General features: G+C 38.0%; 1 protein-coding gene across 1 annotated transcript; it reads left to right on the top strand.

Annotated features, from left to right (window-relative positions):
- Positions 1-9,846: 9,846 nt before the first annotated feature.
- LOC141541354 (keratin, type I cuticular Ha1) lies at positions 9,847-13,548 on the top strand. The gene is made up of 7 exons (XM_074265494.1): positions 9,847-10,238; positions 10,433-10,515; positions 10,828-10,984; positions 11,755-11,916; positions 12,010-12,135; positions 12,359-12,579; positions 13,141-13,548. Exons 1-7 carry the CDS (start codon positions 9,891-9,893, stop codon positions 13,295-13,297), a joined length of 1,254 nt encoding a protein of 417 aa, XP_074121595.1. The 5' UTR covers positions 9,847-9,890; the 3' UTR covers positions 13,298-13,548.
- The last annotated feature ends 1,026 nt before the right edge of the window (positions 13,549-14,574 follow it).

The following is a 14,574-nucleotide window of genomic DNA, read 5'->3' as shown; positions in this document are numbered from 1 at the left end:
CATTGCTTTTTGTATCTTCTAATCATAGCATGTTGTTTAGAAATTCCCATCCTGTGGGATATTTTTCACATATAATCCCTGTGGCTGTAGAATCATAGAATAATGCACACTGGAGAATCTTAAATGGCCATCCAGTTTTTTCTTTCCAATTCCAGGGAAGATCTCCAAACATCAGAATTTTCTCTGGCCAATGGTCATAAGATATAGCTGTTTTGAGCAACTTTGGGACCAGTGTTTAGAATATGCTGGCATTGTGAGAAAGTTATGACAGTGCTTTATATTTAGTCTTTTGTTAGGCTTTTGCCTAGTTTACCAATCCAGGTATTTGGAACAGTGTGATGACACATCTCTGAAGCTCCTACTAAGAATGAATAATTACAAATAGTCTTAATTTAGCATCCAACTAAATCACTCCTCTTCCTTTGTACTTAAATAGCTCCTTTCATCTGAGTTCAAAGCTTTTACCCAAAGGAACCTACTCATCCTCCCAGCATCATGACAGAGTTGTTAGGTAAACATGATTATTCTTATTTAAGGAAGAGAGAGTGAGTCAATGGAGGAATGAAAAGATTCCCATGTTTCTCTAAAATGAGTCAGTAGAAGCGATTGACCTGTATTTCTCAAGGTCAAATCCAATGCTACCACTACAAAATTAAAAAAAAAATACAATCTCCCCCCCCTAAAACATATAAACTGGAGTTTCGATGACATACTTTTGAAGACATACATATTAGAACCATTAATAATGGTTCTAATAAGGGGGGATTAGAGAAGTAGATTAGAAAAAAGTTCCAGTGTAAGTCTAAGGATTAAAATACAATGGAATTTCCTGGCATCAGAACAAAACACAGAGGGACATTTCCTTGGAATTTGGCATCCATGTTCAGTTGATGGTGCAAAATGCAAGCAAGCAATAAATAAATTCCACTCTGCCCAACATTTCCCTAGCAGGAAGATGGGGCTATAATCATTTTGGTATCCTGACACTAGTTGGCAGCCCAAAGTCTTTTCAACTCTTTTTGTGTCATGGACCACTTTGGCAGACTGGTGAAGCCTATGGGACTTCTTCTCAGAATAATGTTTTTAAATGCATAAAATAAGACATGGTGATATAATATAACAATAATTTTGTGGGCTCCTGATTTTAGGGGGGCTTCTTTTCTAGCAATAAGTCAGTGATCCTAAATCTTCTGGGTTTGAAATCTGCCTCAGGAAATTCCTGCTCCCAATCTGATTCTGAATAGACCACTCCTCAGTCAGATAACTTCTGGCCTCAGTATAGTCCCACAGATTAAACTCCTGAAGCAATAGGGAATAGACCACTCTCTAGGCTATAGAATTAGCATATCAATGATAGAAAGCTGGATAAAGCGGTCTCCTCTCTCTGAACTTTGCTAGATTCTTTTGGAACCTGTAATTGTAATGGTGTTACAGTTACAAATAAACTTTGCCCCTTATTAGGAAATGGGTTTGAGCCTGCAAATTCTTTTGAGATACCTCATGACATCGATCAATGACCCCAAACTTTTGGTGTCTCCTTCCCAACCTCAACAATAGAATTATAAAAAAACCCAATTATATGGAAATAAAGATATGCTTTTTTTATTCTAGCTCAGGGATTCTCTGAAATCTGTTTACAGATTGATTCCTTGGGAGTCTGTGTACCCATGCTAAAAAGCCCTGCTCTAGAGAGACAGACATTTTTTAAATGAGAGAAGAGGGACAATAATAGCAAAGAAGGATATAGTGACTGAAAATTCCATACTCCCTGCTCTGTTATTAATAGCTAAAAAACTATGAAATCACAGAATCTGAACTGGAAGAGACCTTAGAGATTAGAATTTTAACCCATAAGAGAATAAGAATTCCTTCTACAATGTATTTACAAAGTGGCCATCCAATTTTTGCTTGAATGGTTCTAATAAGGGGGGATCTCTTGTGACAGCCTGTACCATTTTTGGGCAGCTATAATTATTGAATTTGAAAAATCACCCCAATAAAAACCAAAAACTCAAACCAAAAAAAAAATGCTCAACTAACCCATATAGAGTATAGAGAGTATGGTCCATGGAGGTCATGAAGAGCTGAACACAACTAAACAAGTGAACAAATCATTAAAACTTTTTTCTTTAGGTCTGCTCCAAATCTACCTTTATGCAAGGTTCACCGATACTGGTTTTATTTTTTGTGGCCAAGCAAGACAAGTCTAGTTTTTCTTACTCATGAGATTTCTTTAAATACTTGAAGAAAGCTATCATTTCTGAGCTTTCTCTTTTCCAGCATCAACATTTTCACTTCCTCTGCTATCCTTATATGGCATGATATTGTTTTTGGTTTTTGTATCCTCAGTGCTTAACACAATGCCTGAAGCACAGCAAGTACTTACTAAATGATTGTCCACAATGTCCTCTTTAGGGCAGGTTAGTATCTGAATGGGTGATATCCTTACCCTTCTGCTAAGCTAAACATACTAAAAATGGGGTTAGGGTGGGAGAAGGAAGGGTGGGAGAAGGAAGTGTAGGAGAAAAAGGGTAAAGAATTCACTGAAAGGGAGAGATGTATATTTATTATTCTACCTTTATACCTAGTCTTAGATTATAGGATATTGTGGCTCTGGAAAATTTCCCAGGGAAAAAGCTTTCTAGGATATGAGAAAGTCACCAATTTGCAAATTCCAATAAATTATATAACTCTTTCTGGATTTTAGTTTTCTTTTCTTTAAAATGATGGTCTAGATAGCTTCCCAGTTCATCTCTAAGTTCATTGCTCAAATCCTGACTATGGTTGGGAGTTCAAAAGGTTTTTCCCAGTTGTTCTTCACCATTTCCATCACCATGATCATCATGATCATCATTATCATCATTATTAGCATGATCATCATTGTTGTCATCTTCATCATCATCATCATCATCATCATCATCATCATCATCATGGCAGCAGTCATTTGTTTAGCATTTGAAATGAGCTTATACATGATCTAATTTGACCTTTATAGAGTTTATACTACAATTCTCTCCATTTACTCTATTTTATAGATGGAAAAACTGAGGCCTCAAGAAATTAATTGGCTAACACTTAACACCTTATACCAAGATAAGATAAAAATGGGTCCATGATTTAGGCATAAAGAATGAGATCATAAATAGATTAGAGGAACAGAGAATAGTCTACCTCTCAGACCTGTGGAGGAGGAAGGAATTTATGACCAGAGGAGAACTAGAGATCATTATCAATCACAAAATAGAAGATTTTGATTACATCAAACTAAAAAGTTTCTGTACAAATAATACTAATGCAAACAAGATTAGAAGGGAAGTAACAGATTGGGAAATATTTTTAAAAGTAAAAGTTCTGACAAAGGCCTCATTTCCAAAATATATAGAGAACTGACCCTAATTTATAAGAAATCAAACCATTCTCCAATTGATAAATGGTCAAAGGATATGAACAGACAATTCTCAGATGATGAAATTGAAATTATATCCACTCATATGAAAGAGTGTTCCAAATCACTACTGATTAGAGAAATGCAAATTAAGACAACTCTGAGATACCACTACACACCTGTCAGATTGGCTAAGATGACAGGAACAAATAATGATGAATGTTGGAGGGGATGTGGGAAAACTGGGACACTGATACATTGTTGGTGGAGTTGTGAAAGAATCCAACCATTCTGGAGAGCAATCTGGAATTATGCCCAAAAAGTTATCAAAATGTGCATACCCTTTGACCCAGCATTGCTGTTATTGGGATTATATCCCAAGGAAATACTAAAGAGGTGAAAGGGACCTGTATGTGCCAAAATGTTTCTGGCAGCCCTTTTCGTAGTGGCTAGAAACTGGAAGATGAATGGATGTCCATCAATTGGAGAATGGTTGGGTAAATTATGGTATATGAAGGTTATGGAATATTATTGCTCTGTAAGAAATGACCAACAGGATGAACTCAGAAAGGTTTGGAGAGACTTACATGACTGATGCTGAGTGAAATGAACAGAACCAAAAGATCGCTGTACACTTCAACAACATGAGGATGTATTCTGATGGAAGTGGATATCTTCAACATAAAGAAGATCCAACTCACTTCCAGTTGATCAATGATGGACAGAGGTAGCTACACCCAGAGAAGGAACACTGGGAATTGAATGTAAACTGTTAGCACTACTGTCTATCTACCCAGGTTACTTATACCTTCGGAATCCAATACTTAACGTGCAACAAGAAAATGGTATTTACACACATATTGTATTTAGGTTATACTGTAACACATGTAAAATGTATGGGATTGCCTGTCATCTAGGGGAGGGAGTAGAGGAAGGGAGGGGAAAATTTGGAAAAATGAATACAAGGGATAATGTCATAAAAAATTACTCATGTATATGTACTGTCAAAAAATTTTATAATTATAAAATTAAAAAATAAATTTAAAAAATGATAAAAAAAGAAATTAATTGGCTAGTCTAAGATCACTTAGCTAATGAGCATCAGAGGCAAGATCTAAACTCAAGTTTTCCTGATTCCAAATCCAGCATTGTCCCTTTCCCAACTCAACACTAAAGTCCCAGGTTGAGTACCCAGACATTTAATTTCAATAAGGCAGATATTTGCAAAAGACTGGCTCTTCACCTTCTGTCTTACACTCAGTTTGATGTACCAGCACTGAGTAGGAAGCTATCTTCCTTGTCTACCTTGAGAACCAAACCACTCCAGCCTCCTACAGCTTCCTTGTTCTGAAAGATGGACAGTCATTTCTGGTCATTTACTCCAAGCTACTCTGCCGGATTGAGCCTGTTTGTAGGAAGAATCCACTCCTTAGAAACCATCTTAATCCATTCCTCCCAATTTTATAGATAAGGAAACTGAGGTCTAGAGAAGTTTGATGACATTGCCCAATGGGAGTCATAGCTTAAGAATTAGCAAAGGAGGAATTTATATCTAGGTTGCCTAATTCCATATAATTGTTTAATATCCCTCATCTCCCTTACTCTGACTCTGGCAGCTAGATAGATAGTGTGCTGGGCCTGAAATCAGGACCATATGACTTCAAACCCAGCTTCTAACCACCAGCTTTGTGATCCTGGGCAAATCATTTAAGCTCTGTTTACGTCATTTGTAAAATGGGGATAATAATAGCATCTACCTCATGAAGTTTTTGAGATAAATGAATGAGAGAATATTCTAAAGGGCCTGGTACATATTAAGCACTTAATAAGTGCTTAATTCAGGGCAGCTGGATGGTGCAGTGAATAAAGCATCAGCCTTGGAGTCAGGACCTGAGTTCAAATTCCACCTCAGACACTTAACTCTTATTAACTGTGTGACCCTGGGCAAGTCACTTAACCCTAATTATTTCATGGGAAAAATAGAGAATAAATGCTTAATCCCTTCCTTTCCCTTGCTCCAGTCAGCAGATTACTTCAATGTTCTTTGGCCATTTCTATATTCATACCCTCTTTTATCCCATACTATGTATTGAAGGATTTTCCCTTTATTTTAAACTAATTTTCATGTTAAAAAATCAGAGGAGCTACAAGAATTAATAAGTATGATTGATAGCATCCTTTTATCTACATTAAAAAATTTAAAATGGTAGAAAAACCAATAATGGACATTATTCTATTTTGGATTCCTTGAAGGCTGACCTAAGTAATTAGCTTACTTTTTTAGCACACTATATATTGGCACTTCTTTTAAAGTTATCAGTAAAATATCAAAAGAATTGTGCAAAAGAGAAAAAAGAAAAAATCCCATTAGGATGCTATTAAATAATCTTAAACATCATAAAAAGAAGTCAGGTCCTTTGCAAAATTATGTGGGAAGTTTTATTTATATTAAAATGATCCTACCTCTGACATATACTCTCAGTTCACTGGGCAATTCTCCAAGACTATTATTATTATTATTATTATTTTATTTTTTAGACCATTATTTGCAAGAAAAGGTACTATTCTTCATCAAAAATTTTACTCACTTGGGATTTTCCTACATCAGTAAAATCAAAGATGCAGTCTATATTTTTATACAAATGCATACATTACATTGTTTTTTAGATTACATGAAGTAAACAAACACATACTTCCAAATATCCCTTTCATTCCTTTAAGTTGCTCTTGGTTCCTATATCTCTTGGAGGTTTTTACCTTGTTTGTTCTTTCTGCCTGAAACACAAGCTATTCAGAATCCCTGATCCCTCACCCACTGCAGTGGCCAATGTGCGCACATGTGCAAGTGTGTGTGTGTGTGAACGAACTGATTTCTTACCCACTACAGGAGCCAATGTTTATCGGTGTGGGTGTGGAACTGGGAGTGATAGCTGAGCTTTTCAATCTCAGCTCAGAAACAACTTTCCACTTCTCCTTGCCCAATTTTTCTCATTGATTAAAGGAGCAAAAGCGCGTGATTCAGTTAGTGTTTTGAGCATCTTAGAAAAAGAGATATTCAGAAAATGGCAGAATTATGTCTACTTACTGTTCAGATGTTGAAGGTTTCATGTCAATCTTTGTCTTTAACTCCTCTCATCATTGTCTTTTGCTGTTATCCTAATAAAACCAAGGAATCCAGAAAACAGCAGGCTCTTTCTTCTCTTCAGTAAAGATTGTTTCCAGGAGTTTGCTGTTCACTTTTTACCTTGTCAGACCCCAAAACTCCCATGCTCAGCATTCCATGTCCCTTTTAGCCTTTCCTCTGCTATTCATAAGTATTAAAAAAGTAACAATGAGGCTTTGAAAGAACTCTTAACTTCTAATAACTGCTTGGCTGTAGACACCAGCATATTTTCAGCTTCCAATTCACCTTCTAACTCTCTACTGAGATCTTTAACCTTTGCTGGACTTTTAAAACCTTGTAGTACCTGGAATTTCTGTTAGCATCTTCTCCCAGAGGCCACAGACATTCTGTGGTTTCTGTGATCTCAAATCCTTTCAAGAGATGGCTCCACTGTTGTCTCCCTGGGGCATTGAGTAGCTTGGACCACCCTGCTGCCAAATGATAGATGCACTTTTGGACTTTTTCTTCTTTGACTTTTCCAGTAGAATATATTTATCAATGGTTTGGACATTGCTTCTTTTTGCTAATTAAAAATCTTCAGAAAAACTTTTCATCTGTTTTTTATCTTCTCCTGGTTCATCCAGCAGTATGTTCAAATATACATACATATATATGTATGCATATGCTTTGCTTCTTGTCAGTTCATCTTTCAGTCTTATTGTTCTGGCTCCACACATTTCCAGCAGATCAAGGTTTTTCAGAGGCTACAGTTAAGGCAGGAGATATCTTTGTGTAAATGATGCCAACTTTTGAAAGACTTCAGATATTTGGTCCAAACATTTTATGCAACATTGCCCATTCCTTTATCCCTCAAGTAGAAGGGACGAGTGCTGGACAGGCTTCTCCTTTTTGGAAAGTCAATGCTCTGGAATATATTTGGGTGGCTGTAGAGAGCTGTGGAAGGACAAGATCTGGACTCTGCCCCATATGGAGTTCTTCTCCCTTTTCTGAAGCAGCCACCACTGTAGGTCTTCCCATATGTCACAATCCCAGATGCTTTTAGATTTCTGAAGGAGTTGGGATGCTTGGAAGCCCCTCTTTAAGATGGATGCTTTCAAGTAAAGCAATCTCATTTCCTAGTTTTGAAAAGCCTTGGGAGCATTTCACTCAGAAAATAGTCCTTCCCACCCTTTAATTGTCTTGGGGAAGAAACACAGAAATAATAATTCCATTGTAACCACAGCTGTCCTTTGTAGTCCCATTTGTCTTTCATCTGAAAAATATGCCAATAATCAGTGATAATAACACTGACCTGTGTGGTGAGAAAACCTTTTAATTCGTGGGATAAACAACTTTCAGGGGATAGAAAACAGCACATTTGGTCCTTTGCCATGGAGATAGACAAAGTACAAGAAGTGCAGTTTTATATTGTAAACCAGGAAGAAATCTAAAATAAAAATAGGGATGCCTGTGAAGTAAAACAGGTATGTTGCAACTTGAGTCACAGATGCTGTTTAGTCAGGAAGTATTTTTCCTAAGCATCTTCATGTGCAAAAATGTAGCAGCTCTTTTTGTACTGGCAAGGAATTGGAAATTGAATGGATGCTCATCAATTGAGGAATAGCTGAATAAGTCATAGTATATGAATGTAATGGAATATTATTGTTCTCTAAGAAATGATGAGAAGGCTGATTTCAGAAAAGCCTGAAAAGACTTATATGAACTGATGCCAAGTGAAGTGAGCAGAAGTGAGCATTATACACAGTAACAACAAGATTATAATATGCTCAACTGTGATGGACTTAGTTCATCTCATTAATACAGTGATTTAAGACAATTTCAATAGACTTGGGATGGAAGATGCCATTGGCATTCAGAGCAAGAACTACAGAGACCGAATTTAGATCAAAGCATAGCTTTTTCATCTTTTGTTTGTTTGCTTGCTTTTTTCTTTCTCCTGTTTTTCCCCTCCTTTTGGCCTAATTTTTCTTGCATAATATGATAAATATGGAAAAATGTTTAAAATTATCATACATGCATGAAAAAGAAATGTTTGTCCTATATGTTATTTTATGCTCAGACTTTGAATCCCCAAATCCTAAGAGTCCACCAAAAATATCCCCAATTTATCTTGTATTTTATTTATTTAATTTTATTTATTTATCTGATTATTATTCAAGAATCCAGTTCCTTGGAGATAGGAGGCTCTTTATAAAGGTTATTGAAATAATTCTGTTAGGTTTTCCTTTCCCCCGTCAGAGCCTTACATTTAAATAAGCGGTTTGTTCTTTTGATCCTCTTTTTGCCTCCTCCTTTGGCAGTCCATTTATCTGGATTGTCTCCATGTTTTGCATTCATCAAGTTGTATTTCACTCCTCTATTTCAAAGTGAGTGTGTTATAATCGAAACATAGCCAGATTTAAAATCAGGGGATCAGGGCTGGAATTCCAGCTTTGCTTCTTACTACATCTGTGAAAGTGGGCAAGTCACAACCTATCTGCATCTCATTTTCCTCACTTTGAAGATGAATACATTGGCCTTGATGACTTTGGAGCAATCAATTAATAAATCCTAATATTTTCCAGGTGTTTTGCCAGGTACTAGAGCTAGAAAGACAAAAATGAAATGATCCCCTGCATTCAAGAAGTTTATATTCTGCATTCTTTTCTGGTCTAAACGCCACGAATCTAAGATGCTATGTACTTAGATCTCAAGTTTTCAGTTTTCTTGGGCCTCTGACTTATATCAGAGGGCCCACCTTTAAACCAATCTATTCCTCAAAATTTTTTTAGAAGTTTACCATGGAAGTCTTAACTATTCTAAATCTTCAACATACTATGGTCTTCTTTCACATTCCCTTGAAATAAATCAACATATGCATGCCCATGGAAAAAGGTGGCATATGTTTAGTGCTCAAATTTCTCAAGATCTTGGATCTAATAATGCTCTGAAAAAGAATTGGGACAAAAGCCCATCACTGCGATGTCCTACAAAGTCATTTCCCCTTCCAAGTGACACAAATGGAATGCCACCTTAGGGAACAACACCTACTTAATGAGGGCAAGTATTTGGGTATGGAGAATATTTTCTCTTTGAAGATGTACCACAAAACTCTTATTTCATGGGTGTAGAGCACAACAGAGGAGTCCTGAGTTAGCAAGAAGCTCAAGTAAAGTCTTTTTATGAGGTGAGGGACTCTTCTGAGGAAGGTAAGGAACAGACTGATGGGTAGGGCTTTTGAAAATCAGTGAAGAAGTAAAAAGAAAAAAGACATTGGATACTCTGTCCACACCCAATACTAGAGAACTATAAAGGTTCCTTGGTAAATAGAAGCTCCATAACCTTGCTGGCTCTGGAGACAAGACTTCTGCACCCAACCAAACAATCCACCATCATACCACCATGCCTTACAACTGCTGCTTGCCCAGCATCAGCTGCCGTACCAGCTGTGCTTCTAGGCCCTGCCTGCCTCCCAGCTGCCATGGCTGCACCCTTCCTGGAGCCTGCAACATCCCTGCCAACATAGGTTCCTGTGGCTGGTTCTGTGAAGGCTCCTTCAATGGCAACGAGAAGGAGACCATGCAGTTCCTGAATGACCGCCTGGCCAACTACCTGGAGAAGGTTCGGCAACTGGAGAGGGAGAATGCTGAGCTGGAGTGTAGGATCCGGGAGTGGTGCCAAGAGCAAGTCCCCTACGTGTGCCCAGACTACCAGAACTACTTCAGGATCATTGAGGAGCTCCAGCAGAAGGTAAAGATGGATAGGTATTTTGTAAATCTTTTAGTGTGTGTCTGAGAAGTCACTTATTGATTTCATAATTTGGAAGTTGGGGCAATGTCCAACCTTATTTCTTGGATATTTTCAACAAAAAAATTTTTTTTCCTAAATTAAGATTGTATCTATATTTTGAAATCTTGTTCAATGTGTAACTCTTCATTCCAAAGATCCTGTGCACTAAGGCAGAGAATGCCAGGCTAGTGGTTCAGATTGACAATGCCAAGCTGGCTGCTGATGACTTCAGAACCAAGTGAGTTGTTCAGAAGAGGGGTGCTTTTCTCTTTCCTCTTTTTCATTTAGTAAGTAGACAGATACCTTAAATATTGGTATACCAGGGGTGTTCCTGCCTTTAAAGGGACTGAAAGATGTCTCCAAAGAACCTCACCTTTTTGGCTAGATAGAATAATCTAAATCCATTAAGAAACTTCTTGTTCAGAATTACATTTTGACATATTGACTAACAAGAGAACTTAAGTATTCTTGGTCTTTTCTGCATAGTTTGCACAAAGGGGGAAACATGCAACTTGTATATTTTGGTTACAATTGTATCCTATGATCACAGGTATGAGACTGAGTTGTCCCTGCGCCAGCTGGTAGAATCTGACATCAATAGCCTACGCAAGATCCTGGATGAACTGACGCTGTGCAAGTCTGATCTAGAAGCCCAAGTGGAGTCCCTGAAAGAAGAGCTGATCTGTCTCAAGAGGAATCATGAAGAGGTTAGGATTGTTGGGAAGAACAAAAGCAGACTGGTTACATCTCACTACAAAGAGTGGGATTAGGGATAAGGAGGGAAGAGGACTTACTTTTAAATAAGGTGACTAAATAAGAGTTCCAAGGAGCTTCCACATTTAAAGGAAGATAGTCATGAAAATTATAAGTTTACTGTGGAAGACATTTTGATGATGTTGGCAAACTCATTTTCATCCCCAGAAGCTTAACCATATATTTTCTGAGAGGAGTAGTAGAATAATCTCCTTTCAATTCAATTCTGGGATGTGCAAAAGTTGGACCCATAGATTCTTTGAGCTAAACTACAAGTTAAATTCAGCTGATCATTATCAGTATTTAGAATCTCATATGTGTCAGGTACCATAAAAGTAGCTGAAAATAGAAGGGAAAAAAAACCCAACAAACTGCCTCTTCCCAGCAAGGACCTTATATTTTATTGGGAGAGAAAGCATGTTTATATCAAAGCAGACACAGTCAAGAGATAGATTGAATTTAGTAGCATTCAAGAAGCAAAAAATCCCAGAAGCTATAGGAACTCATTATCACTCAAGTATAAGAGCAATGTAATGGTGATCGGGGCTCCAATATGGAGAGATGAAGCATGACCTTCTGTTAACTAATTTGTATTAGTTATTCTGGTTCTGTTATCTCCTGTAAAATATGCTTGAAGACAACAATTTCTAAGGGCCAAGGTATTTTTTTTTCAGAAACAAATATTTTCTGAGCTTGTTTGACCTAACAATTTCTGTGTCCATAGGAAGTTAACACCCTGCGCTGCCAAATTGGAGATCGTCTCAATGTGGAGGTGGATGCTGCCCCAACTGTGGACCTCAACAGGGTGTTGAATGAGACCAGGTGTCAATATGAGACCATGGTGGAGAACAACCGTAGAGATGTGGAAGAATGGTTCACCACTCAGGTGAGGTGCTCATGGAAACTTCATAACCTGAGGCTTCCTGGGGTCCCAATGATCACATTCTCACCTCTTGGTTCTCCCCTTGGAATATTTTAGACAGAGGAACTGAACAAGCAGGTGGTGTCCAGCTCCGAACAGCTACAGAATTGCCAGGCAGAGATCATTGAGTTGAGACGCACTGTCAACGCCCTGGAAATTGAGTTGCAGGCCCAGCACAACCTGGTAGGTTCTGTTTGGGTCCTACCTTCGCCAATTGTTTTAATTCTGACTGAAGAATTTAATTCCTGATAGAGAAGGAGAGAAAACCTGAATCCTTATATATTTATCATATATCCTTTAATATTTACAAAAGCTAAGAAGTGATGATAGTTGAAGCATTGTTGGAATTTAGAAAACTCTAAAAAATATTTCTCCTTCTGACATTTATTTCTCTTCTCCATGGCAGAGAGATTCTCTGGAAAATACGCTGACAGAGACTGAGGCTCGTTACAGCTCCCAGCTGTCCCAGTTACAGTGTATGATCACCAATGTTGAAGACCAGCTGGCTGAGATCAGAGGTGACCTGGAGAGGCAGAACCAAGAGTACCAGGTGCTTCTAGATGTTAGAGCCCGACTAGAGTGTGAGATCTCCACATATCGGGGTCTCTTGGAGAGTGAGGACTGCAAGTAAGTACTGGTCAAGTATCACATGTGCATTCTATATACAGACAAACACAAATATGTGCAAAACACATTATTCAATTGAATTGTAATAAAAATCTCTGGTTTAAGGGTATGCTTTTCAGGCAATAACTACCCTAATATAACTCAGGAGGAGCAGTACTATTTTCATTGAAAAATATAAAATGATCAGGGAAAAGGATGTCCCTGAAGTCACCTAGTCTCAATTTTCCAAGTCAAATGTTATGACTTTTGCTTTTCCTACTGAAGCCAATAAGCTATGCTTGACAAGAAGATAAATTTGGCAGTGTGGTATATGTACTAAAAGAGGGGCTTTTTCTATGTGTTTGGAGATTGTATTTTCTTAGCATGCCCATAAATTGACTTTACTATGTAGCAGCCAATAGCCTTTGTGGAAAGGCTATTCATTTTCAAGCTTCCATTTTGTTTTCTATAAGACACACAGTGCTGGGTGCTTGTACTTTCTCATCATACTGTTTTATATTTTCTGGTTTCAGTACTGAATTTGCCCATAAGAACTCATTTCTATTGTTTTTGTCTTCCCAGACTTCCTTGCAACCCCTGTGCTACAACCAACGCTTGTGGAAAGCCCATCGGTCCTTGCCCAATCAGTAATCCTTGTGTCCCCTGTGCTCCATGTGTCCCCTGCACACCTTGCGTCCCTCGTTCACGCTGTGGCCCCTGTAACTCCTTTGTGCGCTAAAAGTGTCATAGTATGGAGGTGAAAGGAGGAAAGGGTCAAGTGCTTCTAACCATCACAGAGCCCTATTCACATCAGTGGAATGCTGGAACATGGGGAGGAAACACATTGGAAATATCTACACCCTTAAAATGGACAATTCAGTGCCACTTCCAAGGATACTGGTTTCCAGAGATCTGGAAACTCAAGTATCAACCTCTGCCCCCTTTTTAAAAGTTGGATTTACTGTTCTCTCCACTGCCTCAGAATCTTCCCAAAACACAAGAGATACTCTCCTCTGCAACTTCCTAATAAACTGACTTTCTTTTGGCAAAGCAAACATGTTTCTCATTACTATTCATTTACTGCAATCTGCTCATCATTTGAGTGCTCCATAAAAAGCCACTTGAAAACCCTGTCATTATATGGTTCCACCCTGAGATGCTAAAGCTTTGCAATAGCTGGGTTATTGTGTTAGTCAGTACAATGTAAAACTGACCACACAGACAGTGGAACCTGATTTCTGAAACACAATTCCTCTTGTCTGGGGCCTCTTTTTGACTGGTTTATCTAAGAGAAAAGTTGAGGAGAAACACTTACCTTGTCTATCAACTTGTGAAATAGAGTCTAAAATGCGGGAACTAGGGGTCTTAACATACAGAATGTTAGACTACACAATGTAAGAACTGCAGAAGCAGAAACCGTGGTGATCCTCTAGCCCTTAACCACGTTTTTGCATCCTGAATCCCCTTTATCAATTTACTGAAGCCTATACCCCCTTTGAACTGCCATAGATCTTCCATAGCTGTTTGGAATACTAAAGAATATTAAGAAACATGAACTGGAATTTATATAGATTGGCTATGAATGTGAATATTTTTGGTCAAGTCTTTTCAGTTGAATTTAGGCAGTGTTTGTCTCAGTTGGCTTTAACTCTCTAGGACTCAGTGAAGTTTGCAATCTATTAGCCTTATGCCAATTCCATTTTGGTTAACAGGGCATGAACAAATCCAGGTTTTTTCCCAATGCATTCTAGCTATTTAATTCTTTAGCTTGACACAGAGCTCCCCCTGACCAAGAAACACTTGATTCTGTCATTCTAGCTTTCTCCACAGCTCCAAAGAGTTGTTATAGGCTACACAATGGATGCAGAGCTGTTACACTAATTCTATCAAGAATTGTATCAATTCTTAGCTACACAAAGGAGAACAATTTAGAGTCACTGGTGGGAATAAAACTTTGAGAACTGGCTAAAACAAAGTCCTCAGTCAAAGAGCATCAGATGTGGTTGTTTTTGTTAG

This window comes from Sminthopsis crassicaudata, chromosome 4 (assembly GCF_048593235.1).
Source record: "Sminthopsis crassicaudata isolate SCR6 chromosome 4, ASM4859323v1, whole genome shotgun sequence".
Lineage (NCBI taxonomy): Eukaryota > Metazoa > Chordata > Mammalia > Dasyuromorphia > Dasyuridae > Sminthopsis > Sminthopsis crassicaudata.
The sequence above is the reverse complement of the archived record's forward strand: the minus strand, read 5'-3'. Positions and strand labels throughout refer to the sequence as shown.

Excerpts from the sequence above, each read along its gene's own strand:
- LOC141541354 (XM_074265494.1), top strand. The coding sequence starts at position 9,891 with ATGCCTTACAACTGCTGCTTGCCCAGCATCAGCTGCCGTACCAGCTGT. Across the intron at positions 10,239-10,432 it reads TTGAGGAGCTCCAGCAGAAG|ATCCTGTGCACTAAGGCAGA; the intron begins GTAAAGATGGAT and ends TTCATTCCAAAG. Across the intron at positions 10,516-10,827 it reads GCTGATGACTTCAGAACCAA|GTATGAGACTGAGTTGTCCC; the intron begins GTGAGTTGTTCA and ends CTATGATCACAG.